The sequence below is a fragment of the Lonchura striata genome, chromosome 4 (genome assembly GCF_050655825.1).
Source record: "Lonchura striata isolate lonStrDom1 chromosome 4, ASM5065582v1, whole genome shotgun sequence".
Lineage (NCBI taxonomy): Eukaryota > Metazoa > Chordata > Aves > Passeriformes > Estrildidae > Lonchura > Lonchura striata.
The window spans coordinates 46699438-46727434 of NC_140706.1; the positions used below are offsets into that span (position 1 = coordinate 46699438).

Here is a 27997-nt window from a genome sequence, read left to right on the forward strand (position 1 = left end):
ACCAAACCAGTATGGGACAAAAATTATGGTATCATGATAGACAACTTCCCTCCCAAATTAGCAGCTGGAAAATCAAAAGTTGACAATAAACATACTTTAACTCTTTATTCCAAGTGACATCAACAATAACCTCATTTTATACCTTCTTAGTTCATTGTTGCAAAGTACCAAGATGTTGTAGAAATCACCAAAAAACAGGTTTTGTCAAAATTTTTATTTTCCTGACTTTTATGAGAGACTCATGCTCAGAAAATTGAACTGGAGCTTTCAGTGTGGTTTCCTTGCACAAGCCAGTCTTTAGCAGTCAGGGAAAAGGCTGTGCTGGACATGAGAAAGGGTCAGGCCTGTTGATCTCTTCTGGCCATCATTTTTGAACTCATATGCTTCTAAAAAACATTTAATGACTATGCTTGGGCAGAAACATAAGTGCTTCTTCTTGTACCCCTGCATGTGTAAGGCTTAACCAACTTACAGCATTTCAGTTCAAGGAGAAATTTATGATGGGATTCATCAATCTGGTAAGGAATGCATGCAAATCCCTCAGGAGCTATCATTTGGGTACAGTAAGTCTGTACTTTGAAGAGCACAGGATTTTTAAGGCATATTCTAAAACCAACAATTAAAAGTAGACATTAGATTTAAGAACAGTCAAGTTACTTGATTTTTGGAGTTAATTTAAGTAATACTGTATTTGCAGTCATGCTTATTAATATAGATGGAAGTCTTAAGAACCTTATTTACTTACACTATGTATGCTGGTAACATAATCTTGATCCACTCTTATGTGATTTAAGAATATAATCTGCTACAAGTTTGAATTGAGATTGTTGTTCAGATAGATTGTTCTACAAGAAGTAAATGGTAAGTTTATAATCTCTCTGGGAATCCTAGTGCAGCTTCACCTGTTGCTTTTCTACTTCATTAGCCTTGAGGCTGAGCTTGCATCCACAAGGATGCCCATATTGCCCTGTGATCAGTAGCAGGCACACCTCCCCATTTGGGATCGTTTTTCAGGAAAGAAAAATGTTCTCTTCTTTCAGTGGGAGATCCTTTCTGCTCAAGTATAGTTTTAAATAGTGCTGTGTGAACTTTCTGCAGTTAGGCAGTCGAGTTGGGATCAACTTGTGGAAAATAGAGGTTCTCAGGAGACTTCTTATATTGCTATATCTGAAGAAATTTTAAGACACCTCCTGAACTTCATAATGCAGAAGTCTCCCATCTCTTCTAGGTTTCATATTATTTTCAGAGATGGGTGGTGACATGGAATATATTTTGTTTGTTTGGAGTGCACTGCTTTAGTCGTAATGGGTTAGAGTCCTCTGCATTCATTTTGCCAGACTTTGCAGAGCTGTGACTTCATTGACTTTCAGTATTTTTCTTCTTTTTCCCTGACTACAAGACAAATCTGCAGTCCATAAAAAAAGATACAGTTCTTAGAGGAGAGCTGCAGCTTGAAGTTTATGATAGGTAGCTTTGCAAACAGCACTTTCTAGGGAGATTATGAGGGTGGTTTTTGACAGATCATTTAGGAGTATGCATTAAACTTGGTGTCATTACATTACACTTGAGCTGCTTAACAGGGTTTGTATTCTTTCCTGTTCTTCAGCATAGGGGGAGGTTTTTGCTCAGGAGATTTAATCCATACTCCGTAAAACTTGAAAACATTTATTTGAAAGCTTGAATGGAATTTCTGTGAAAAAATAATACATTTTTATTCATGTGGAGGCAGAGTGAGATACCACATGACAACAGATCCAGACTTGGTTTAGGAGCAGGTTCCTGTTTGTGGAAAAAAAAATGTACATTTTTTTACTGAACTGCTGTACATAGTAACACTCAAAAATATGGACTTGGGTCCTTAATTCTTGACTTGAGACTTCAGAATTAAAATGTCTTTGTTGAATTGTTAAAGACAGTGTCAATGCCAAGCTGGAGTTCTTGCTTCTGGAATCCCCTGCTAAAGTTTCTTTATTAGCAAACTGTTCAAAGTTTCTTTATTAGCAGTGAATTGTGAACATACTGTACCATAATTTCTTTCTTTGACCTAATTTTTATTCTTGCATGAAGGTGGATTATAAATATTTTGTGTCTTATCCTCTCCATATCCATCATTGCCCTTTGAAATATTTAACCATTTAATGTGTCTTACTAGTTGCTTTGGCCCTTTATAGCTATAAAAGGTTCTTGAAGCTTTCAGGTGTACATGCTTGTAAGGGATATTAGCAGTGTCATTCATGCATGTCTATTAAAATGAGGTAGCTCAGGTTTCCATGCATGTATCAATCTCATAATACTGATTTTTGTGTTTTCTTCACTCACTGCAAACTGCAGTAATTGCATATTCCTATTCTTCAGAGGCTAGTGAGCATGTTAACCAATACAATTTAATTTTATAGGACCATACCAAAAAGATACCATGCCCAAACTAGCTGTAAAGCTATGGCATTCACAGAAACATCAGGAATGGGTACCCTCTATTTGTATTTTGTACAAAGAATATTAAACATATATACTTTGCTAATACATCTCCACAGTGTATTACAGTACTGGCTTCTATCCTACCTCTGTAAATCACTGGCAGGCTGCTCAGGAGCTTGGAGTTACTGCTATATAAAACTTGCTGCTTTCAGTGAACAATGTACATTTGTTCTGCATAATGAATAATTAAACAATTTTTCAAATAGAAGCACGCTAGTCATCTTCAATAGTATATAGCCTAACTAGCAAACTTTTCAGTAGGCTTTTTTCTTTTTTTCCTTTGGCATATTGTTCAAGATAAGAAAAAAAAAAAAACAGCTAATCCTCTGTCCTGTGCATATCAGTGCCTATGAAATCCAGTAAACCCAGCAAAATGTAGACAAATCTTTTTGAATGCCAGATGCCCTCTCAGAATAGAGACCTTTCCTGAATATGTAAATTACTATAAATGTCTCATCCTGTAAAGTATAGCCCTTCATGCATTAATCTGTCCATTTAAATACACTGGAGTGTTGAGGAAATAAAACTATGACCTGTCCTGATGAAGATAAACTCATAGGTCACTGTTTTTTGGGTTTTTTTCCAATGTGAAACTTCATTAGCACAAAAAATGTTGTCAATTGAGTCCTCACACTTGCCATCTATAAAATTAGGTCAAATGATCGCTCATATTCTTTGTAAATAACAGTGAATTATTTTTAATGTAGATCAGCAATTTAGAGATGTCAAAGTATGTCTCATATTCTGGCTGTGTGGAGTACATTTATACAACATCTGCAATTATTAGATCTACATTATTAGTTGTGAAATTTGAAGTTAACTATAATAGGTGTTTGGGTGAGTGAAGCTGAATCTGTCTCTACATGGTCTTGGAAACAATATTGCTGCTTTTCTGAATCACACTGATGTAATCAATTAGTTAAATGCCTATGTGGTAGCACAGAAAACAGGCAGCCTTGCTATGCATATATTTTGCTATATAATGTTGCTATACACTTAGATGATTTATGTGTTTCCTGGAAAATTGTTTATGTAGTAAGAGTGATTATTTCTTGTGGATTTTGTATCAGGGTGACCCTGGCTCTTCTGCAGCTGGAATTAAGGTAATGGAGTTCTAAAGAAGTTCAGGGAGAAGAGGGGTGGTTGGTCCATTCGCTGTGTTACTTCACAGTGCCACAGACATTTTGGGTATCATTTATGTTATGGTTTTCCACAGCTCCATCTTTAATTCATTTTCTCAGATCTCATGTCTTCATCTGTTTTCTTTTAGGGTGAACCTGGTGAATCTGGGCGGCCTGGACAAAAGGTACTACTTGGAAATGTTCAGTTTTCCTTTTCTGATGGATTTGTAATAAACGATGTTACATCTGTGTTACCAGTGGCACTTAACTGCACGGGGATGAGCCCGAGGCGGTACAGTTCAGCAGCCCAAGGCTCGTACACATTTGGTTAATGTTTATCTTATATTTTAGAAAGGCACAGGAATGATGATACTAATTAATATGAAAAGTAATTTTGACTAACCCATCTTCCCTTTTAGCCCTAGCATACTTCTTGCATCGTAAGCTTACCTCATTGAGCTGGTGAGACTAACAAAGAATGGCTCTGCTCCTTGGGTCATCTCAGGCTAACTCTGCATGTTTGACTATTAATCTTCAAACTGTGGTACACTGTTAGATCTCATCAGGACGAAAATAAATATTGGTTAGAATCCCTTTCACATACGCCTGTGAGGGAAATCAAACCATCAGTGGCATACAGTGTGTTTGGAAGGACACAGACCAGGTAATGCTGTTCTGTTCTTCCTTCCAGTGGAAAATTCCCCTGGGTGCTGTGTGGCTGAGGCTGCTTCTGCAAGGAAAGGTCCTGCAGGAGTTACAATAACTGTGCTGCACGAGGCCCTGTGAAGCTGGGGAATGTGCTTTTTGAATGCAGAGTACATCAAACACAGCAAATGCTGTGCCTTCAGCTGCCTTTTGTGAGAGTAGGGGGCAGGTCCTGCAGGGAGAGCAAAGAGACAATGAGAGAACTGGATTTGCACATTGCAGTATTTGGTTTCCTTGTGGAGCCATTGGCATTGTTCTTGACTTTTATAACATTGAATATTTTCCACTGCACACTGCTGCCAGAGTCAAACAGAATCCTGCTGCCAGTTGAGATATTCCAGACAGACAGTCAAGAGCTAAAATTCTATATAGTGGATGGCAAGACAGCCATTTTCTAATACTCAATATATTTTGGTGACTAAGCAAAACCCCAAACCACATATAAGTAAGAAATAAATAAGACATTAGGTATTTTTATTTAAGAAATTATAACTCTCATCAGAGACTAAATAAGACTATTATGGTGGCAAATGCAGTTCCTTAGTAAAGTGCAGTTTTAATTAGGAAAGGTAATCAAAGTAGTTTAAAGCAATCTAATCCACAGAATCATTCAGTGTTGCATTCTGCAGTGTATGCTTTGCTTGGCTAATAAACTAGAAAATGCACTTAAGCGCCTGTGGAGATTCAGACTCTCATTAAGTGCCTGCCATGGAGGGAAAACTAGCAGTGATTTATCAGCAGACTCTTGGTTCTCAGTCTCAGGCACTCGGATTTGATCTAATTCAAGTAACATGGATAAGTTGCAGCAGTTCAGACTTGCTGTATTCTCACTTTCTTTTTGACACCAGAGGGGGGGCTTAGTGTCTTCCTTTCATTTACCTCGTGATTTCCTGGTGTGTCACAGCTCCTGTCCCAGCCCCAACCATCATCTCCCACAGCATGCCCAGTCAGCGTGCCTCCTCCAGCCAGGTGTCCCATGTCTGCTGCCCTGCACCCCTGCTTACCAGGGACTTTTTCACACCACCAGGGGTTGTGGGAAGCTCTTTTTCCAGTTGGAGGCATGTCTCTGCATCTACATCATCTCAATGCTTTTCTCCCTCTCTGTGTGCAATTCATATTTCTTTCCTGTGTCTTCTTTTCTTTCTTATATTTTTCCTTTTATCTTCTTCTAGTTGTCCCTTATCCATCTTCTTAGGACAAATAGGTGTCGAGCTGCCCTCTCAAATACTACTTGCATGAAATGAAATGTGACAATATTTCAGCAGTCTGACAAGGCTGTTGTGGACACAATGACCTGTTCTGCCAGTATGTAATAGAGTTAGTATACAGCCTTGGTTTCTTTAAAAGTCATTCTTCTCATAAATCATACTTGGAATTTTTATATTAGGAAAGGTCCAAAAATGTAAATACTTTGCATTCATCTATAATGCTAACTGTAATTAAGAAATAATTACTGATTTCATTGTGTTTCATATTGATGTACCTTTTAGGGGCATTTTGATTGTTTTAGATTACTGTGGCTCTGAACTGGCTTTGGTGGATCCTTTCTGCTTATTTTGTGTGACTGTATGGGGGTTAGATCTGTCCCAAAGCTAAAGAGTAACCTACTGCAGCAGCACTAATATAATATCAATTATAAATATTCCAGTTCTGTGCTTGCAAGGGAAATGTAGTGCGTCCACAATTAGGTGGTAAAAGTTGATGGTCGTAGCACTGTATGTATGGGGGCTCATGCAAAAAGTGGAAAGACAGAGTAGGGGGATGGAGTTAAAATTTTGTTAGTGCAGTGGAGCATTATTCTTTTTCAAGAGTAAAAACCTATTTTCTGCTTTAGAAAGTGATAGTCAACATACCAAGAAGTGTCTATTGAAAATGGCATCCTGGCCTCTCTTCTTTCATCTGAATTTATAGGTAATATTTTGAGACTGGAATCTTTCCTGTGCTTTTAAGCAATTTGAACAGTTAGAAGTTTGGAGAAACTAAAACAGACAAAGAAGCTGTTATCAGATCCTTCTATACCACTTAAAAATCATTCAATTCGATGAAGTGATTTGCAGACCCTTTATTGTGTTTTTCATTTTGCGGCCAAGTGTCATTTTGTTATGAGTGCTTCAAGTCTGTGTAATGTCTCTGCCTCAGAGAAATGTCTCTGGGCAGTGCAGTTTGATGGACAGCTGTGTTATGTGTAGGTGTGTTTATGTTTGTGTGTGTATGCATGAGTGTATGGATCTATGTAAGCGTGTGTGTACACAGGCACATAAAATATTTTAATAGCACAACCTGTAGGTATCAGCCCAAACCGCAGAGTTGAAGTCTGGGGTTCTGTAAAAGCCTCATGAGCATAAAAAAATCTGGAATATAGTTCAGTTCATTATAAAGGTAAAAGTTGGCTTCAGAGTTCAAACCTGAGCTTCCAGAAAGTTCAGGGAATATTCAGATCCAAGGTGCTGGTTAGAATCCATCTCTGTATTAAAATAAAATCCCCAGCCTTTAAAATAATGCTTTATTCATGCATTACTACTTTTTTTTTTTTCTGTTCATCATCTTTATTTCCCTATACAACATCTTTCCATTTAGTTGATATCTCAAAATGACCATTTGTGAGAATGTTGTCATTCTTGTCTTAGACTAATTCCAAAATCAATACATTCAATTTTCAATGCTTGTCACAAAATTACCTTGCAAATAGAGTTCTATAGGTCTTTCCGTTGCAATTTTAAATAAGCAAGGCTTTTCTGGGTAAAACAGTAAAAGATTACATTCCCACTATCTTTCATGACACCGTGTATGTTCACAGATAAAGAACAAGCTCTGAAATGATGCAGTGGATAGCTCTATAAAACTGATGGCCCAGTTATAATTAGGCAGTCCTGCTTGAATTGTGCAATTTAAACCAAGCTCTTCTGAATTGCTTTGTACCTAAATCAGGGAGTCACACAGCACAGTATCTAGCTCAGAGTTGAAAATGGAACAGAATTAAACATCTGTCATAAATATGGAATGTAAATGGCAGTGTGTAAAATGAACCAGAAAACTGCTTGTTTTCTTCTCTTTTGCTGAAGTCTAATGTGAATTCATATTTAGCTTTCCTGACATGGATTTTCAACCCTGTGTGCCATCTTCACATTGAAGGTTCCCAGAAGATATCTAAGTTCTTACCATGACTCTTACTAATTGTACATTTACGTCACTCATTTTGAAAAAAAACCTATCTTGCTGGTGCTGACTAGCAATCATTTGTGCTCTTTTATCTTCCTGCAGAAATTATGGGGCTGTTCAATGCATAGTGACCCTAACTGGATAATCTCTGTAATATTATGTAATTTTCCTGTGTAGGGTGAACCAGGCCTTCCTGGGCTTCCTGGACTCCCTGGAATAAAGGTAAATACTGTAGTACCTGTTGTACTGGGTGGGAATACCACAAAGAGGGGGGGAATGCAAGAATGTGACTCAAATGGACTTACTGTAGTGTCTTGCATCTTTTTCTGTTTCTGAGGTATTGAACTGGGGTTTTTTACAGAAAGTTCTCACATGGAAAATCGGTTAAGTGTCTTATGAGTAGGCAAACAGTATATCTTACATTAAAATATGAAGCAGAATATTCTAGTTTTTTTCTTTTAAAAATCTAAAATAGTAGAGGTTTTTATATTTTTTTCTTGAATGGAAAAGTCTTGTCATCAAAGTTATAGTTGGTTTCCACTTTGTGTGCTTTCCAGTAGCAATATTCTACTGAATTAACCAAGCCTCTAGCCAGAGAACTGCATTAATTATAGGCAACCTGGCTCTGTTGACAGAAATATTCTGTGCTCCATTACATAGCAGTGATTTCCATTGACAAGTCAAAATATTTTAATAATATTCTATTCAGTGTTAGCTACAGTCCCTGACACAATACTTGGTTTAGTCCCTGACTTCCAGTTTGTTGGAATCTTTAGATAAGTTGATACAAAAGACACATATTTGGTTTAGTTCTAGCATAAGTGGTTGCACTAGGATCTGCAGACATTTGCACAGTTTGAGCTGTAACTGTGTAATTCTCCACAGAGGGAGCAGATTCACATATCCTGAGTGAGTGCAGATCAGAATGGCCACTTTTCCTTTATGTCAAAGACTGTTCTTTCAGAAAACAAAATCTCTTTGAAACCTTTTCTTTGCATTCCAGCATGGCCCTGTGTATGTCTCAAGGAAAAAGTTTATAGGATTTCCTTCATAACAAGGAGGATAAGTTAGAAACCAACTTCTTTTCCATTGTGGTGGGATTCAGGATTTATCTCATGGAGTATAATATTTGCAGTGATTTTCTCAAGGGACCTGTGAATTGCTACACTATTGAAGCATAATGTCCTTTCTGTGTTACTAGTGAATTATGGGGGGAAACTGAATGTGCTATTAGATTTTGTGTGTTCTAACAGCTTAAAATGTAGTTCCTGTGGAGGTTGTTCATTTTCGACAAGAATAAACTCTATACTGAGTAGCGAAGATCATGCAGGAGAAGTCTTGTGTGATTAAGCTATTTTTATTAGGGTCTTTGGCAGCAATCCCTATTCTGTTTACTTTAACAGTGAGCAAAGAGGTAGCTCAGCTGGAGGTCAGTGGGGCACTTGCCTGAGGCACTCATCCCAGGGACACCTGCCAAAAGCAACCAGAGCCGTGGCTGCTCTTTGGGGTTCCCATGTTCATGCAGACCACATGTCCACTCATATAACCAGTAAATAAAAAAGTTTGCATCTGAGTGGCTGCTGTGGGAAAATTATTTGTTGGCAATAAGAATGGCTCAGAAGCGCAGCTTCCAGAATCACCTGAAAGACAAAATGTGAAGTGAAAAATTAATGGTGGGAGTTTTGCCCAGTGAAAATTTGTTTCCAAATTCAATGGATACAGTGGAAAAACAGTGCAGTTGCCGGCAGAGCCAAATGGAATCATTTGGTCAAATATTAATCATTTAGGAAAATACTTTCTCCTGTTTAAAATCCAGTCCAGGGGGAAACTAGTGGTGTTTCAGTGAAGAAATTTCATCTAATGCAATTCTGAATTCTGTGACCTGGATGGTGACAAGGAAGCAGAATATGCACAGGACAGAGCAAAGCATATCTGGTCACATTAGACTTGCAGGATGGTTGCTGTTCATTTCAAGGCATTTGTAATCACTGTTTTATTAAGCAGTCTGTAGTAAAAGACCCTAGAGTCTTCTGAATCACTGAGACTATGTCTGTGGCATAAGAAGTGGTAGCAGAAACTAGAGAATGGCTGGAGTTAGGAATATGGGCACTCATCAGCAAAGGTCAAGTAGTAGTTTCCTCCCTTTTAGCAAAGATTTATGTACCACCATGGTAAGATCATTATGTCGATTTCCAAAAACAACATCATTGTTATCTCATGGAGAAACAAATTTCCAGTGATCTGGTGTTGATCAAAAGCTACTTTGAAATAGCAGAGACAGGATGAGAAAATTGAGCGTGGAGAAAATTCAGTTGTCTGGACTTGGAATCAGTTGGTGCTGTCATCTTGTACAAAACCAAGAGGAATCATCTTACTTGGAGCAGTGACTTCTTTTTCTTTTTTTTTTTTTCTTCCTTCCAGAGTGATCCTTTTTGTTTGTTACAATTTTTTTTTTCTGGGATTTTGGGTTCTGTTCCCATGTGAACTTTATAAAACTCTCCAAGATATATCTTTGCTACTCTAAGATTATCTTAACAGTGATATGCAGTAGTGGTGTAATATCAAATACCTAGCAGAAACCTCTCACGATGGCATTGCAACATCTAAGAACTTGTTACAAAATTTAAGTTTCCATAAGGAAAAGTTTTCCTAACAAACAGATTACACCTTTTCATGCATTTGTGTGCCAGCCCAGTAGCTGTTGGCAGAGATTTTTCAGGCTTTTTCCAAACTTTGTGAGAGGTAAGGAAAAGATCAAGATACAGGTTTATTCTACACATTGAAAATTTCTGGATGTAGTTCTTAAATGTTAAATATTAAGTCTCGTTTCCTTAAATCTGTTAGTTGACCTTAAAATTGCTTCCTTGTGAATGATTCTCTACAGTGGCAGGCTGTATTATGAAATGTTTTAGGTAACTGTGCCCATGCACAGCACTCTCCACAAAAGCTAAACCAACCTGTGCAAACACAAATGCTGTGCCAGGCAGTGGATCATTTCTCTCCAGCTACAGCTCAACTTTCTTCCCAAGGCTGAGCAAGCTTCCCAAGACATCCACTCCTCTGTGCTTCAGCATACAGGAAGGGTTAATGAACACTAATCACTGAGAAGCTTTCAGCTTCTTATAATGCCATTTCAATCACTTAATCAATGTTCCTGGGAACCTGTAAGGACTTGGCTGAATGTGATACTGCGGTCTGAATGAGTGGCAACATTGCACAGACATGCAAGTATCGTATCTGAATTCAGGGTACACTGCAGGGTCTGCTATTACTTACTTTTCTAGACTCATTCACTAGGCACGTGAGGATGTTTTGGGAGTTCTTCCTCTTCCTTTTCATTCTCTCCTCCTTTGTCAGTTGGTGCCATGCAGGAAACACAAGTGCAGTCAGTTATTTCCAAGACAGTGTAGAAGCTCTCTCTGACATACTGGAGAAACATTTCTCAAGCACCTGTTGCTGTTTAGGAATGGCTGGAAACTTAATGAGCCCTAAATGTGTTCCACCTAAACTCAGAATATTAACTCATTGCTCTACTATCCCCCAACTGATGCCAAACAGACACAGAAGCCTGTCTGTGAAACACAGACTTCATATATCTGTTTTACCTCATAACTTTTGTAGAAGATACTTACAAAGCAGCACTTGCTTACTGTGATGGAAATCATGCATGCCCTCATTCACTGTAATGTCAGATCTCTCAAATCTGTTGCATTGCATTTTGTGGAATTTGGCCTGTACAGTCCTCAATTTCCTCACTGCAGTGAGAAGCCTTCACAAAACACAAACCTCTTCTCAGTAACAGCACCTTTTTCAGGATCTAGATTTTTCTGTGGTATTTCTGGCATTTGTCCCTCAGATTTTAAAACAAATACTGAACTGAAGCTTACCAGCACATACAAATTTTTATTTTATTGTATTCAAAAAAACTGAACCATTATGTGGTTTGACATGAGAAGAGGAAGGTTGCTTAGCCCTTCTGCTTTTGGGAAGTATGGAAACCTTTCTGTGTTTTGAAATGCAATAGAATTGGCTGATTCAATAAATTTGTCAGTGTGCAGTGTCTTGCATCTTTCTGTACAATCACTTTGGATTGACTTCCCTGAGACTGTGCCTGAGCAAGGTTTCAGGAAAAACCTGGATAAGGATATGATTAATTTGAATAAATTTTATATCCTTTCATTCTTCTTGTTATGAAAGCAAAAGTGGTTCTAATTATTTCTGTACCTATTTTTTTTCTATACCTTCTCAGAGATCTTATCCTCTAAAGACTAAAAGACTCTGCTCCTCAGAACGTATTTTTAAGGTCTAAAGGGCTTCATACAACTTTCACTCTGTTAGTTCTGTTAGAAAAGAGAAATCTTGGAGGAAATGAGAGAGAATTTTCCAGCTGGATGCATGGAAGTTAGTCTCCTATTTAAACTCTTGTAGAAGAGAGCAACTGTTGTTGAAGCTTATGTGTTTAAGTGCTGCTCTTTCCATCTGGCAGCAAAATGAAAGGAAACCTGAAGTGAATGGTAGTTCTAAGCATTTTGGTTTGGAGTCAATGCCATTTACTGCCTATAGGAAAGTTTGGTAAATTCCCCTCTTCTCCCAGGAGTTCTTAGGAAGGCTGTTCTTTTTCTAATTTTCCTAATGCAGTTTTCCTTTTCTGTATTTCCACTCTTCTTGTTTTTATTCCTTGATAGCATTAACAGTAATCCTGCAGGGTCTCTCTGTCTCTCCTCTCTCTCTTCCCCCTCTGCAGGTTCTGGGTGTAAATGGGAACTGATCTAAAAATAGGACTTAGTACCCACCTTTGGTGGGCTGGGTGTCAGAAGTGTCTCTGTGCATTGGTAGGTAAAATACATTACATGACTGTGCAATGTGTTTTAGTGTTCGCTTTCCAGAATGGAAGTAGGTATACAAACATATATCTGCATATTACACCTCTAGCTTTGTTCATTGATTCCTAGCTGTCTGCTTTCCATATATTATGGCAGTAACCAGCTGCATGGGGTAGACATGTAATTTCCAAAAACTGATTTTGAGAATCAAGGCCAGAAAGTGAAATCATCATTAACATTGGATGGTATGCGTGTGTCAGGGGTGCTTACTTGGGTGTAAGATCTAGAGAAATTCTTCAAGTTCTTATTGATCTCTCACAAACTATATCCTCGAAATCTCTTATTTTCTGTTCTGGAAAAGATAACACATAAGGAACTGAAACACAGACTGTTGTATCCTCTAAAGCTGTTAGTAATTGGAAGACTGAATTTATAAGAACTACTTCACAGCATACATTTTATAGCATGTCTTAATTTTTCATTGTGCCAAAAAAAAAAAAAGCGCAAATAAAAAGTTCTGAAAACAGTTTAATAATGTCAGGATCCAACACCCTACTGTATTCAGAAATCAAGTACTTTGTCATCCACAAAGAAGACTTGACATCAGTAATCTGAATGTATTTCTCCAGTACAATTTTTTATAAGGTCAGAAATGAGGGCATGCAATAAAGCTCCTTAGCTTTCAGAAGAGCAACAAAATTCCTTAGATTTGTCATGTAAGTCTTTTTTAACAGAAACAATTTGGGGCCAAATGCTTCATCATTTAGCAGTTTGGTCATAGAAAAGAATTAAAAATTAGGTACTCATTACAAGAAGTGTTTTTATTCTATCCTCAAAAATAGTTACCATGCTGACTTGGATTATAACTACCCTTAAAGTAATAACTCCCTTATATGATTAATGAATGCAGAATTAATAGAATCATTACTGGTTCTGATAGCACTCTTCCAAAGCAACATATTTTCCTAGGGAGACAGAACTTAAAAGCAAGAAGAAAATTAGGTTTACTAAAAAGCAATATATGTCATACAAAGTGAGGTTTGTTGTGAAACCTCAGGGTTTCAGCCAGGTTGTGTAGCCAGGTTTTACTTCCTAAACTCCAAATGAATCATAAAGTCTAAATACACTTTTGGAAATTCTAAACCACAATTGTTTTTCTAAGTTTAGAGAACGATTAGGGAGTAAAGATATTGTTTCAAATGTGATGAGTGAGCCAGACAACCTGTTTTAACTGGCAATTTCTGGAGCCAATTCTAAAGTGATATGAAAAGCCTTAAGAATGACATTATGAAATGAGGTTAGGGTTACTTTTTTTATCAGATTTCCTTGTACCTTGTTCATTTCCTTCTTAGGAGCTGAATACTGTAATCATCCAGAGAGGAAAATTCCCATGGACGTCAGGCTATATATATAAGTCCCACTAATGCCCTTCACAGTGACAAAGTATTCTCTGACTTGTATAATCTAAGGCCAGCAGAGTTTCTGAGAAATTGCTTCACTGGAGCTAAGTGCTGCAGACAGAGGGAGGACATGAGCAAGTGCAGCTCCATAGACCACCATGGATTGCTGTGTTACAGGACCCTGAGAATTTGGCCCTCACTCCTCTCCAGAGTGGAGGAGTTGCAGTGTTTTGGTAGATCACAACCTCAAAAACAGGTTAGGACAGCAGACGGTAACTTAAGGAAAATCAACACAGGTACCCATGATCAAAATTCAATTTATTACAGCTTCATAGCTGTTCTTCAAATTGTCTTGCATCTGGGTTTGGGGTCTTTCTTGATAGCTCTTCTATATATCCCCACCTTTGCAGGATTCTTCTGGTAGTGTTAGGCAAGGGAAGGGCGTCATACTGTTTTTGTTTTAAATATTCTCATAAGTGAGCCAGGGTAAAACTGAAGACAATCACTGGTGTCTTGATGTTGTTAAGATGAGGACCCTTCTACATCAGTCCTCATCAGAAAGGAACTTTGGGGTCTCCCAAATTCTGTTACTCTTGAAGAATTTGCATGGTGGTCCATGCTAGACAGGAATTTTGGAGGTCCACTAGACTTGGAGACGGGAGTCTGGACTCTGCAAGCCTGTCCAAAGCTGTTTATTCAAACATGGTTGTGGTTTTCCTCCAGCCCACACCACTAGGTTTGCTATTAATGGCAAAGGTTGGGTGCATCACCCTTTTTGGAGTCCTCCACAGAAATTCAGGATGCTTTGGCGTCGTTTGCCAACTCAGAGGTGTGCATGCAGTAGTATTGACCTTGGTACATTTGGATTTCCAAGAGAATGCCAGGAAAAGGTGTTTGTGTTTGTCCTGCCAATCAGCCCAGGAGGCACAGAACTTCCATGGTCTTGGCAGTGGTACCAACATTGAACAAAGTCTTTCAGGACCAGTGAACAATGTAATAAAGGTCAGAGACATTTAAATTTCTCTAGCTAATTCTAGTCCATAGCACTAGATAAGAATAAGGTTTGAAATTACATTCTCCTTTCAAATTCATAGTCTAAGGGTTGGTTTAGTTACATTTTTGTAGCACAGAGAAAATACTGTAATAATCTGATGTAGCTGGAATATAGTAAGGTAACCATGACACTTACAAGTAGGATGGTAATTTCAGAAATGGAAGAGAATTTATTTCATTGTTATAGGAAAGTTGTGGTTTGGATGTCTTCCTGCAGCACAGGTTTCTTTTTTAGGAATTCATTGATCTGGATGTGAAAATGTGTTGTATAGTCATTAGGAGAGTGATTAAAGGAGGAAGAAACTTCTTTGGGAAGCAGTGTACCTAACAACTGCTGTTCTCTGCTGGTTGCTTGCATCAGCATTAACCTTTGCATTTCAGGCACTGAGAGAGGACTAGGTGTGTCTGTGAGAACAAAGTTTCAAATGATGGTGATGTATGTCCCAGCTGTGCAATGGAGGCTAATTCTGACCAAATGTGGTATTAGAACTACACTGTTAATAAACAGTTGCCAAATTAGTGATGTTTAAAACAGAAACCGGCAGTGAAAATGTCATTTCAACTGCTGTACCTTTTTTAAGCAAAACTCCAAGTTTTAGGCAATTGTGGGTTCTGTAAAACTTAAACTGACAGAGAGTGAAGTAAAGTGGTTCTTAGGGTTAACTTCTAGTATCAAAGCTAGCCTCTGCTTCAGCCCATGAAAGCTTTGATCATCATGAAAACCAGTTTTAATTATGTCTAGATAATAACCCTCATAAAAATCTATCCTCTGAAGTAAAGAACAAGATGAGTTTTTACTATTAAATTCTGATTGCGCTCACATTGCACCAGGTTTAAGGCATTTTAGGGCTCTTTTCTTCTTTATACTGTTATAAGAGGTGAAAAATGAACATAACAATGTTTGTGAATGGTAGTATATTATTCGTTATCTGAACCTCTAGTATTTCCACAGTCAGCAAATACTTGAAAATGAAAATGAGCATGCATGGGGGTAGTCTCTTAAAATATTAACACATAAAGACACTAAAAATTATTCTTAATATCATAACACATCACTTCTCTAGACTGGAAGAAATTCACAAGCTTGTTATTTTTTTTTTTTTTTAACCAAGCTTCCTGTGTTGCGATTAATACAAATTGCTCCAAGTCTAACAGTGGATGAAGTTTGAATGCTGAAATATACCTTGTTGACATCTTCTGCAATGTGGTGGTTCCTAAGCAGTGATTTCATAACTATACCAAAGGGTTAAACAAAAAACCAAAATGCGTGACAGTTATCATTTTTTGATGGCATTCTACACAGCTGCCAAACCATACTTCAGATTACAGTATTGCAGATTTTATATTCCCTGTCCCAGCTTTAGCAGGCAAAGAAGATTGCTGTACATTTTAACAGGATAAAACCTTGATTTTATTGTAAGAAGTTGTAGTGAGATGTTTGGAAAAGTTTTATAAGTCTTGGATGACTCTGATCCCTTGCATTCCTCTCAGCCTTTCATGGTGGCTAGAACAAATTCTGCCTTCATTTAAAGAAGAGACTTATGAACTCCTAGGAGGTTCTTCAGTGAACACCAGAGCAGCAATGGTGTCAACCCACAGTGCCCTCCCAAGCAAGCCTTTATCTTTGCTTTCCTGCTGCTATGTGCCAGCTAAATCAAATATATCATATATTTACAGACAAAGCTAAAGCCCTTAATTCTTGATTTTCTAACCACATTCCTGTACAGCTCTGGAATCTTTTTTGTGTCACGGACTAATCATAAAGGTCTTTCCCTTTCCTTTGCATAACTGGGACACCAGCATGCTTTACTGAGAGGAAACTGTTTTCTTTACATTTCACACATCACTGGCAGTGCCAATTTTGATCGATTCCTTTTTAGTTTGATTGTTTTTTTGCTGAGTGGCATAAAAGATAGCATAAAGCATGAAGTCATCAATATTATGGCAAGATGCAGAAATATACCCAATGAACATTTTACTTAATGCTTTATGCTGTGGTTACACTCAAGGGATTTGAAATATTAGAGAAGTCATGGCTTAGTTTCAAACTATTCAAAGACCTTGTATTTTTTACTTAAAGCTTAGTTCAGATGGCAAATCAGATCTCTTTTTTAATCTACTTATCCTCTCTAGCACTGGATAGAGGGAGAATTGCATGTTTTTCTTTATGTAGTCAGGTTTTAACTACTGCAGTTTGTTTCATGTGTGATAAGAATACACTGTTGAATCACATTCAGCTTGGCATGCACTGTAACTTTCCCAGCAGAGCTGCTGCTCACCCAGTCAGTTCCTGCTCTCTGCTGACACACCACTTCTTCCACCCCACATTTCAAAACGTTTTAAAGCTCTGTGCCATATAAGACTTGTATTCTATTTATGCTAATTAAACCACCAGCTTATACCATTATCAATTCTACTAGCTTTTGCAAAGCATCTTTTTCTTCTCTTCTCTCCTTAGAGATTTTGGAGGAAGGTGGGGCTGCTTCTTGGACTTTGACAGAAGTTTTCTTGTAGTGTGCAACTGGTACAGTCTTGAGCAAAGAGAAGAATTTTACTTAAAAACTGCATCAGCCTTTGAGTGACACTTCTAAGCCTTACCACTGAAAAGAACCATGTAGTCACTGCATTTTTTTTCTGCCTGAAGTTATAATAAGCTGGCCAAAAAATTAGCCCAGGCAAATTTAGTATTAAAACAAGATGGGGCTGTTGACTACCTTCTCATTCTAATATAAATTATTGAAGCAGCATTGTTCTTCATTTGCTGAAATTAAAAGTGCTTCCATCTGCAGTGGCAACCTTATGCTACTCTTGCTGCTGTGTACTAATATAAAGACTTATATTAACTCTAAGTTTTTTCTCTTATGAGAGCAAAAAGAAAACCCCACTTGCTTCTCTGTGACATGTTTGTCTCAGTTTATTTCTTTACCATATTTTGAATCACGGCCAGCTGGAACTTCATGTGAGAAAGCTCATTATTTACTTGTATTTTTCTTATAAGCTAAATGGAGGTCTCTGGGAGCTTGCTGTCATCCTTGATATAACCACAGGGAACATTTCTTTGGCTTTGAACAGTTAATGATGGATTGCTAATGAGAGCACAGATGAATGTGCAAGAATACTTCCTAATTTGCTCATCATGTGCAGCATACCTGTATTTCTAAGGAGGGGAAGAGGTGAAGAGAAATATTATTCAACTGCTCATATGCACTGTCTCTATATATTGTCAGTAATGATGTCACTAGAGGATTATGATCTATTGGTCTTTTAGCTATTTTAAGAAGCATTTAATGGGTAATTTTTAGTCATTAAGTTCAGGGATATTGCAAAAAGGTTAATTAAATAAATATTAATTGGGTTACATAACTGATTTTAAGATTTACAATAGCTTGTGGATATATCTTCTTGGTTCAAATATATCTGAAAAAAATGCAAGATTAAATATCAGGAAGGCTTATTCAGGAGAGTTTGTGAAGGAAAGCGTATGGCTTGTTAATCTTGCATTGTGTCTCTTCAGGTATGGAGATAGATAATAAAATATGGCCTTACTCTTCTGCCCAGTGCTGCTTCTGCTGCAACTCTGCTTGATTCTTGCTATTTGTCTGTCCTCTTTGTACAATTGAATGGGAAGGAGGGGGGCAGAAAAGAGAGGGAATGAGGAGAGCTGTGCCTCATTCCCAGCTGTCCACAGCCCGAGAAGTTGCCTGTGTGCAGGGAACTGCAGTATTTACTGTCAGAAGGAGGAAGGAAAGTGCCATGGTACTGCAAGTCTCTGACTTGAAAGGAGACGCAACACATCACAACAGTACCCTCTCCGTTTGTCACTGCTTTGTCACACAGCATTCCTGCCCATCCATTCACATGCTGCAGTAGGAAACCACCTCAAAACACATCACTGAAATTAACTGTCCCTTTTTAAATTTAGGAACACTCAGATCTCTCCTCCTGCCTTCAGACTTGCTTTGATAATAGTTTGATGTGTTACCTTCCAGACCAGGTTGCATATTAACCATCCTTAACCTCATAAACCCCATCTTTGACACCTTCTGCTTCATTTGCATCTCATCTGCTGTGTGGTGGCTTGTTACAGGAATTTGTGCTGGTGAAAGTAACCCATGACAAAAAGTACTTCTGTGTAACTGTTGCATCACAGCTGGAGGGCTGTAAGCAGTACAGGGGAAAATACCACCCAAAATAACTTTGTGTTATTATGAATGCATACTGCTAAATAAATAACCCTCTCATATTGTATTTTTGAAGGGTGAACCAGGTTTCATTGGTCCACAAGGAGAACCTGGGTTGCCAGGGCTGCCAGGAACAAAGGTAAGGGTAATGGGCCAGTGCTCTGGTGTGAAGCCCCTTGAGCTGATGTCAAATTCAACTTTACTCAGAAAGTAGCAGAGACTGAGGTTACTATTGGAGAAAATGTGAAAAGTCATGGACCAGTGCTATGAGATAGATATACAGATATTCATGTTGGTGTCCTCAAAAAATGTGAAGGCAGATGTAAATCATAACTTTAATAAGTCATCATTTTTCATGTTAGGATCCCCAAGAAGAAACTGTATTTTCATAAATGTGGGTTTTTTTTTAGGAAAATGGCTTGAGCGTGTGTGCAGGAAGTAGAACTTCGATGCTATGCACCAGATTTTGAAAACACAGATAGACTAAACCACTGTTTCTGCTGTTGGCTTGGTTTCTTTGGTCCTGTGAGTTGGTGATGTGCTATGGGCTGCCCAGTATTTTGTGATATCCGTGTGTCTGTTGCAATAGGGTGACAGAGGAGAGGCAGGCCCTGTTGGGAAGGGTGAGCGAGGTGAACCTGGAATCCCTGGACCAAAGGTCAGTCTGATTTCTACATTGGAAATGTTTTGTAAGTTTTACACCTATGAACATGCCTTTGCCTACTGAAAAGTAGAACAAAAGTTGGTGAGTGAACTTTTAAATGAAGATGCTGTCAAATGCTCTACTGCAGTCCAGAAGACAATGGCAGTTTTGTGTTCACAGCTGTGAAACTGCAGTCTAAATGGACTTTTATTTGGTCTACAAAGTAAAGACACTACCTACATACTCTGTCATGGAATTGGCCTAATTCATTCCAGCTGAAGTACTGACCTCCAGGTCCCTAACTTTCAGTACTGAAGCTTGAACTCTTCGACCACTGTAGCGATTGAATGCAGAGAAAATCAATTTTGCATGCTGTTTTCTAACTCTCTAAGAAAGAGATCAGTCTAACTACTTTTAGCATCGTCTTTATATTTCCCCTGGTGTTGATATTACCACGTTTTTCTTTCCTAATGCATTTTGAAAACAATAAGGTTAATTTTGCACTCCTTGCCAGTTAGTTTGTATTTACCTGAACTGTTGGGAGAAGAAGTTGTGGTAACACTATATTTTAATCTCCTTCTGTTAGAATATTTAAGTAGCTTATCTATCTTTTGGCTATCATTTCTCAGGAGCAATGGGATGACATATCTCATTCCTGAAAACCAGTGATAACGATGCCTGTCTTTACTAATGCCAATACTACTTTTCCTTTGGAAGGGTGGAATCTGTAACCATTGCACTCTGGTGTTAAAGAATATATTCATCTGGGTGCTATTAAAATAAATGCCTTTAAAAATTCATCATCTTGGTAATATCAATATAAAGTATTTCTGCTGTTCCAAACTGTAGTTAGTAATGACTAATTTCTTTTTCTCTGCACTCCCATTTCTCTATCATTTTTCTCCTATCTTTCCTCAAACAGGGGAAAACAGGTGAACCTGGATCTAGAGGCCCCAAAGGGTCAAAGGTTAGTGGTAAAGAAACTGTCTTTAGGAGACTAATTACCATGATGAGTTTTAGGATCAATTATTTGTAACATTTATCTTTAAAAGAACCTGTAACAATCTGCAGTGTTCTTTATAAGTGAAACCTTATGACCTTCAATTTTAGCCAAAAAAATTAGTCAAGTCACATGGGTTTTGAATACTGTGATTCTAATCCTTTTTCTGTTATAACATTCATTCCACTCTGCTCTTGATTTCTTCATGCAAATTGGTTTCTCTCTGTGTCACTGATGTGTGTTACTCCTCCCACGTGCCAAGACTCAGTGCCTGGCTGTGGTGTTATGGGTTTGAAATAGTTTTATGGATCCAAACTCTGGTGAGCTGGGAATCAGAGGAATTCCAAGCACTGCAGGCTGAGATATGACGGTCAGAAGTTCTACAAAGGCAGTTGTTGATTGTGTTGCTGTTTTACTTGCTTTAAAAAGACGACTTTGTTTATATCTTTCCACCCATTTATCTTTCTATAAATATAGTTGGTTCACATATATGGAGAGATAAAATATATGTTTTTTGTATGACTTTATCTGCTGTGCAAATACTGTTCCCACTGGATTCCTTCATGTTCTATGAGGGATGAAAATGTACTTGTGTAGGTGGTTAATGACAGGTCTGCTGTCAGAATAAGGGTGACAGGACAGTGTAGGCTGGTGTGATACTGTTTGCAGTACTTGTAAGATCCTTGAAGAGTGGCCTTAAGTGCTTAAGGATGTCATTAAACAAGTGCCATTTAACCTCATTCATTCCCACTAGAAAGAAGTGTTGGAAGGCAAGGGAACTGATGAGGGGAATTAAAGTATCAGAGTGAGAGCAGAAAAGTAAATCAGCCTCTCATTTGACTACAGTACCTGGGCACCTCCCACTGCACCAAAATCATAAAGATATCCCCTTAATTCCCTTTTTATCAAAAAAGTATATAGATTTTCATTTTACCTGCATGAAAATCTGGCCCACAGGAGTCAATCTAGTGGCAGGGAACTTAATTTTTCAGCAGTTCCAATGTTCACTAGCTTCTGCCAAAGCAGCACTGGAAGGAAAGGCAGATGGCACAACCTTTATTATGCCCTGCCACCAGCCTGCTCTCCATATGCCTTCATTAGCTCTATGAAGGTTTTCTGGTTTCTCTTACCAGAAAGCTTTCTGTTCTGTTACCACTGGTGAATTAATCATTCTTTTCCTGACTGTTACCAAAGTTCTTTAGATGTCAACAGGAGCAAAATTTGCAGTCCTTACCTATATTAATTTTGAGTAACATTAAAATGAAAATATAAGACTTTGCTATGAAAGTCACTGTGAAATGAATTGTGGATGCTGGGATATGAATGCATACATGTTTGAAATTCCCTCCATCATTTGAATCATTACATATAACCAGGACTAAAAACCTTGTGTGTAAGCTGGTAATGATTTTAAGCCTGTCACAGAAAGGGCGTTAGGAAACTCTAAATCTCATAGTACAGTTGTGTTTGTAGGGGAGGCAGTGACTCAGACCAGGGAAGTTCAGAAGGTTAGTGGAGGTGTAATCACAGAAAGAAAAGATTATATATTTTGAAATACACATTTGAAGATGTTTTTGCCTAGTTTCAGACTGAATAATTTCATTTCTCTAGTATTGTGTTCACGCTTTTGATAGTAGTGTCATTAAGAATAGGGGTGTTGCACAAATTGCTTAATTGGTAATCTGCCCATTATTGGTTCTTTGGGATTTTTTCTATTGCAAACCAATACATTACTCTAATATTCACACAGAACCAAATGCATCATTGTCCATTCTACCAGTATGCAGATTTTTAAGGATTTTTTCCTTTCATTAAATAAGATTTACAATCTGTTTAGGATGAGAAACCCTGTTAATGTAAGAAAACATATTTAAAAGGGAAGAACTATGTGATATATTGTCAAGTGGCATATCTGTTTTTTTCATGTATCATTTTTACACAGGGTGATACAGGTGAGAGAGGTGACACAGGATCTGCAGGTCCACGGGTAAGTCTACTTCTCATCTCAGCTCTTTGTTTTGTACCCTTAGGTTCAGTCCATGTGAATTGAAATTGTAGCAGTAATTCTAGTTAGAACTCCGGGTGAAATTGGGCACTCAGCACTGTTGGAACATGGTTGCTAACTGACATTAATATGACTGACACCAGTCGCCACTATTTGAAGCAGTCTCCAATCCACACTCTCTGGGCAGGATCTTACAAGCCAGGTGTTCTGACATTGTTCACTGCCAATACAGAACTGGAGTGTAGTAACATCCTTAAATGTCTTTTCTCAGAGGTTTTATGTATTTCTTTTCCCACTGCAGCACAAGTCACTTTGTACTGACTTGCTTATTTATCTTTATTTAAAAATGTTTTCCTTTAAATTCTGTGTTCTGTAGTAGTACATTGCAAGTACAGTTAGAGTCCAACACCACACAGTCAAGTCAAAGCATGTGTCAGTAGTTAAGATTCTAAAATAGTCTTTAGCAGTTATCTCACAATTGTAATGGAAAATGTATTACAGGGACTACCTGGACAGAAGGGTGATCAAGGTGCAACAGAGATAATTGATTATAATGGCAATATCCATGAAGCTCTGCAGGTATGCAAACCTAACAAGGCTGAATTGGCTTAGTCTGGTCTGGGGAAATATCATTTGACAGCATTGTATTTCTCTTTTGTCTAGAGCTTGAAAACATTTTGTGTGCAAAATTGTTGAGCTTATTAATCAGGTATCACTGTCTATATTTGGAAACCAGGTTTTCTGTGCCAGAAGAACTGTTTCCCTGATACAAATTAGCTGAGTGAATTAGTTTCATGTTCCCTGGAGACTACTGACATCACCTAATCAGGATGAAACGAATTCATTGTTGGCTTCAGTGTTTAGTGCTGAATTAATGTAATAAACCACATACACAGGTTCAACAGAAGTGTCTGCTTTTCAATTCATGTATTATAATATTGATAGTTCTTTGTTTTCCTTGTTTTCCTCCTCCTCTTCCTGTAAAATGCAAAGAGCAAAATATTTGAGATTTGGAAACAATATAACACGGTTCCATTAGCAAGCTGTGGATTCAATCAGCAGCTTGAGTACATTAAGTAGACCAAGCACCAGTCTTACTTATTCATTTCTGGAAAACCTATTTTGACTGGTGTGGAGGATTAAAGTGGGGTTACAAAAAGAATGAATGAGTGTTTGCATAAAAGCAAAGGACCAAGATGACATATGTCATTGCAGTCAAGGTGGTTTACATTGCAGCATACTCAGATGCAAATTCTGTGCAGTATAACTCCACCAAAGTGAATGGCTTACTTATGTGAAACTGAAGACTGGATTTGGCTCATTGTGCATCTGATCACTTTCTCACTGAAGCTGCTGAACTTTTTTCTTACATTTACGCAGTGGGAGTGGGTAAATGTCTGACCAGTCATTCTGTTTCCAAGGCACTTTCAAAAAATAAAAAAAATCTCACTGCCTTTACTAAAATTTAAAAGCCTTGTATGTCACTAAGGCTGAGTCCATTCTTTCATTGTGTCCGTGGGGAGGTCTGCATAGACATGTTGTGAGGCTCTGCATTATGTTTGCCTCATTTGGTCAGCTTGTAAGGGACTTCAGACACACAGCTTTCAGTCATCTAAATCCCTGTCCAAGTTACATGCCTAAAGTAGCCTGAAATTCATGTGGTGTATTACCAGACAGAGATTTAGCAGGGGCTTTAGCCACTGTATCTCCTATATTCTGTCTTTGTATTGTAACTCTGGCATGAGTGTTACTTTCAAGTTTCCTCAGAAAAACTGCAGCATATAAAGAAGCCTTAAAAGTGGACTAAAACCTTCTACAGTACTTGAAACATTCTAGAAAGCCATTATCCCATTGCAAAATGTTCCAAATGTCATCGCCTTCTGATCCAGGGCAAAAAAAAATATATTAATGGGAATGGCTGTGCAAGGAGGGTGTAAGTAAGATTATATAGGATCAGTCAAAAATATCCTTGCAAAATCCAGCTCAGTCCTTTCAGATGGCAAACATCCATTCCTAAGTCTACTGGTGCCAAATTCTTAGGGGCTCTGAGATTTGCAGTTCTCTCACAAAAGCACATGAGAACTTCAGTGCTCAGCACTGGACTGTGAACTTGCACAAAATTTGGCCTGCAGATTTAAGAAGTTGACAAGAGTTTGCAAGGTATGGACTGCTTATCTCATGCTGGAATTCAGTAATAGATCAAGAAGCAGTCTAGCAATTTAGTTACTTTGCTGTGGGCCTCGTATTCAATCCCATGTACAATCTTAAAATTGTCATCATGGTTTGAGCAAGACCCCTGCTGAGAGTATGTGGCTTTCACTTGGAGGATTAAATACAAAATTCATTTCTGTCAAAATTGCTCTTCAGACCTATTCTGCAGAATTTCCCATGGCAAAAAGCAGTAGTTTCAAAAGTTTAACCTTCATAGGAACTGCAGCATTAGATATTAAAATATCTGCCACTGTAAAGGGATCCATTGCTGTGAACATGTAAACAGTTCTTTGCAATGGTTATTTTAGGTTCTCATACCTAGATATGCTCATACCTGAACTTTTCAGTATTTTTAGAGTTCAGGATATATTTCCACTCATATGTTGAAATGGAAATTAATATGAGTATATTAAAGAATAGGAGTATATAAAAGCTATGTGTTAGAAAACAATTTTGTTCAGGTACTTTGTATTGAGTAGGCTCCAGATCTTTGCCTACAGTACGTATTGTTGCACTGAGATGTGGAGATTATTTTACAGCTTGAAGCAGAAGATCTGCAAATTTTTATTGCACATTGGATAATAATTACAAAAGCAAGATATTTCTTTTTCCATGTAGGCCAGTAAGTTCTTCACATGCAAAAGAAAAGTATGTGTGAGCTGCAATATATGGGGGTTTTACTCTGTTTAAAAATATAGACAAGCATTTAAATTACATTTTAATACTTTTCCACTTGCTTTTAGATTCTTTGGCAAAAAATGTCCCTTGACAGGTCAAGGTATTTTGCCTTCTTCCATGATGAAAATATCCTTTGTCTTTCCAAGAATTCAAAGTAGAATTGTAAAAACATATCCGGGTGGTAGACTGACAGTTTTGGATTTAGAACTGCATTTTTATATGAAAATTAATGTTACAACTCCACTCCAGGAGTCGTATTTACTAGTTAAAGTATGGTGCAAATCCTGCACATTACAAAACATAGGGCTAGTCTTTTCGTCGACTTCAGACACCAACCCATTATGTTTTCTTACCTTTTTGAAGCATTCTGCTTAGATTTTGCTTTTTAGTCATTGTTTATTTGATCTCTTGCATTGTACAAAAATACTGCCTTCATCTAATTCCAACAGAAACCAAGCAGCTAATACAACCACAAGAGCTAAAAATAACAGGGGTTTTTATTTGTGTTTTTGAAGGCATGGTGTCTCTCACATGCAGCATAGGTTCTGTGGAGATAATAACTGTAGCAAACAGAATTATTTATATCATTGTTTAATTCTGCTACTGACAACTCTTGTTAATACCTTTTGCCGACAGAGGATTGCCACCCTGACTGTCACGGTAATTCATTATTGTTGCATGACTTACTGTGCACCGTAGAACTTCTTTGTGCATCAGCATACTCATAATTCTGCTAACTCGGGACATGTCTTCATTGGATGTCACCCTGGTTCATCATAACGTGTATTGACTTGTTTGCTTGGTGTTCCCATAGCAGAGGACCCATTGTTGAAAGCCAACAATGGAACCAATTCTGCTCCTACTGAATTAATGGCAGAACTTCATTTAAGTACGAGACTGGGAAAGCACATTCTTTTTTGTTTCAAGTTCTTCTCTGCAAGATTGCTGTTGTTGTATTTTCCCATCTGGACATACCCTTTCTTTGTATTAATGCAGGGGATTTTCAGGTGTTGTTGTGGGTTTTTTTCTAAAGCATCCTCACTATGTACCATCCAGACCAGTGTTTGATACATGACACTGTGTCCACAGCCTGAGGAAAAAATGAAAGAAATGCTTATGTCTTATTCCATGGCAATTTCACAAAGCACTGAGTATCCCCAGATTCACTTAGCATCTTTTAGCAGAATCGTCTTTAAAACTGGTTGAAGATTTCTCCTGGTCTCAGATTGTTTTGGCTCAGGTGGTGAGGGCTGGCAGATATGATTGGGTTTTGGTCTCCCTTCCATTAGGGGAAGCAGTGCCATTTCATCAATAGGAGCAGAGGACTTTATTATAAAATATGAGTTGTACTGTTATTTTAACACTTTTTTTTGTGGTAGTGTTGTGGTTGTTGAGAGCTGTCATAAGTTAACAACTTGTCCATAACTAGTCTTGGTTCCTCTTGTGTTAAAAATCTAACCTGTTTGGTTACAGTAACTGTATTAACATTCACCCTTTGCTTACATGCCAGTTCTGCAGGAGTTTATTTAAAAGCTGAGAGGTTTGTGTGTTTCTGTTTAGGGACCACCAGGACCACCGGGACCCCAAGGGCTGCAAGGGCCAAAGGTGATCTTCCTTACTTTACTCATATCTCAAGGGTGGAGTGTTTTCTGGGTTTTTTTAAATTATGTATGTGTACAGGTAGATGGAGCCTTCCAGCACAGTTTTTAAACTGTAAATCTAACAAATACAGCATGTTTCCAACTTTATATCCCAGATTCTTGAGATGTAGCTTTCCAGAACAGGTGACTTGTTTAGTTGCCACACAGAGATGCTTAACTAAGGACCAGCAAAATTAATTAGTAATGAAAGAGCACAGAAGCATCTCACTCAGGGATCAGCACTGAGGTTACTCCCTAGGACTTTGCAAAACAGCCACAGAACCAGACAGTGGCTCCCGTGCCTCAATTCTGGCTTATTGGGAGTGAGGTGGGCAAAAGTGTCTGCAAGACCACTGACCACCATGTGAGTGCATGTGAATGCAGCTTTTCAATCACAGGGGCACCCACCCAAATAAGTGCAGTATTGTCTAATGCCAGTAAAAATTACAGTGTACACATGTGGGCAGGAGCCTGCCTGGAAACCCAAGCCTGCCAATACCACCTGGCTGGTGCTTATAAGTAGTACAGAAGGGTTAGTGAGCAGCCCACACAAAGGCAATGAGTACCATATGCTGCCCTGTTCTATAAAATTTAAATAATAAATTTGTCTATATTCAGAAAAGAAGTGTTGAAGTTAGTGGACTCTCCCTAAATGCTTTTAAACTAGTTGAGATTCTTATCCTATTTCTTAAATACTAGATACTGCCTCTTCTCCCAGTGTCTCTATGTGATTCCAAGAGCAAATATGTGCATCTACAATGACAATACTAGACACTTCAGTTTTATACTTTAGCTAGTATTTAATATAGAAATACATCACAATACACATCTACATTGTTCTAAGAAATAGTGAGAAACAAGGTTCATTCTGTGTGAAAATTCATAATAGAGTATACAGTT

At 38.0% G+C, this 27997-nt stretch overlaps 1 protein-coding gene across 17 annotated transcripts in view; it reads left to right on the top strand.

Annotated features, from left to right (window-relative positions):
• The window catches only part of COL25A1 (collagen type XXV alpha 1 chain), a 291232-nt gene that overhangs the window by 238268 nt on the left and 24967 nt on the right, over positions 1 to 27997 (top strand). For 14 of the 17 annotated variants that reach the window (XM_085578995.1, XM_085578980.1, XM_085578982.1 and 11 more), the window contains 10 exons: positions 3549 to 3581; positions 3749 to 3784; positions 7641 to 7685; positions 18997 to 19059; positions 19510 to 19578; positions 20486 to 20530; positions 22506 to 22550; positions 23070 to 23147; positions 26094 to 26117; positions 27018 to 27062. In XM_085578995.1, coding sequence (XP_085435121.1) covers positions 3549 to 3581; positions 3749 to 3784; positions 7641 to 7685; positions 18997 to 19059; positions 19510 to 19578; positions 20486 to 20530; positions 22506 to 22550; positions 23070 to 23147; positions 26094 to 26117; positions 27018 to 27062 — 483 coding nt within the window. The remainder of the gene's footprint in view (positions 1 to 3548; positions 3582 to 3748; positions 3785 to 7640; positions 7686 to 18996; positions 19060 to 19509; positions 19579 to 20485; positions 20531 to 22505; positions 22551 to 23069; positions 23148 to 26093; positions 26118 to 27017; positions 27063 to 27997) is intronic. The other 3 variants (XM_085578989.1, XM_085578983.1, XM_085578988.1) reach the window with 3 other exon arrangements.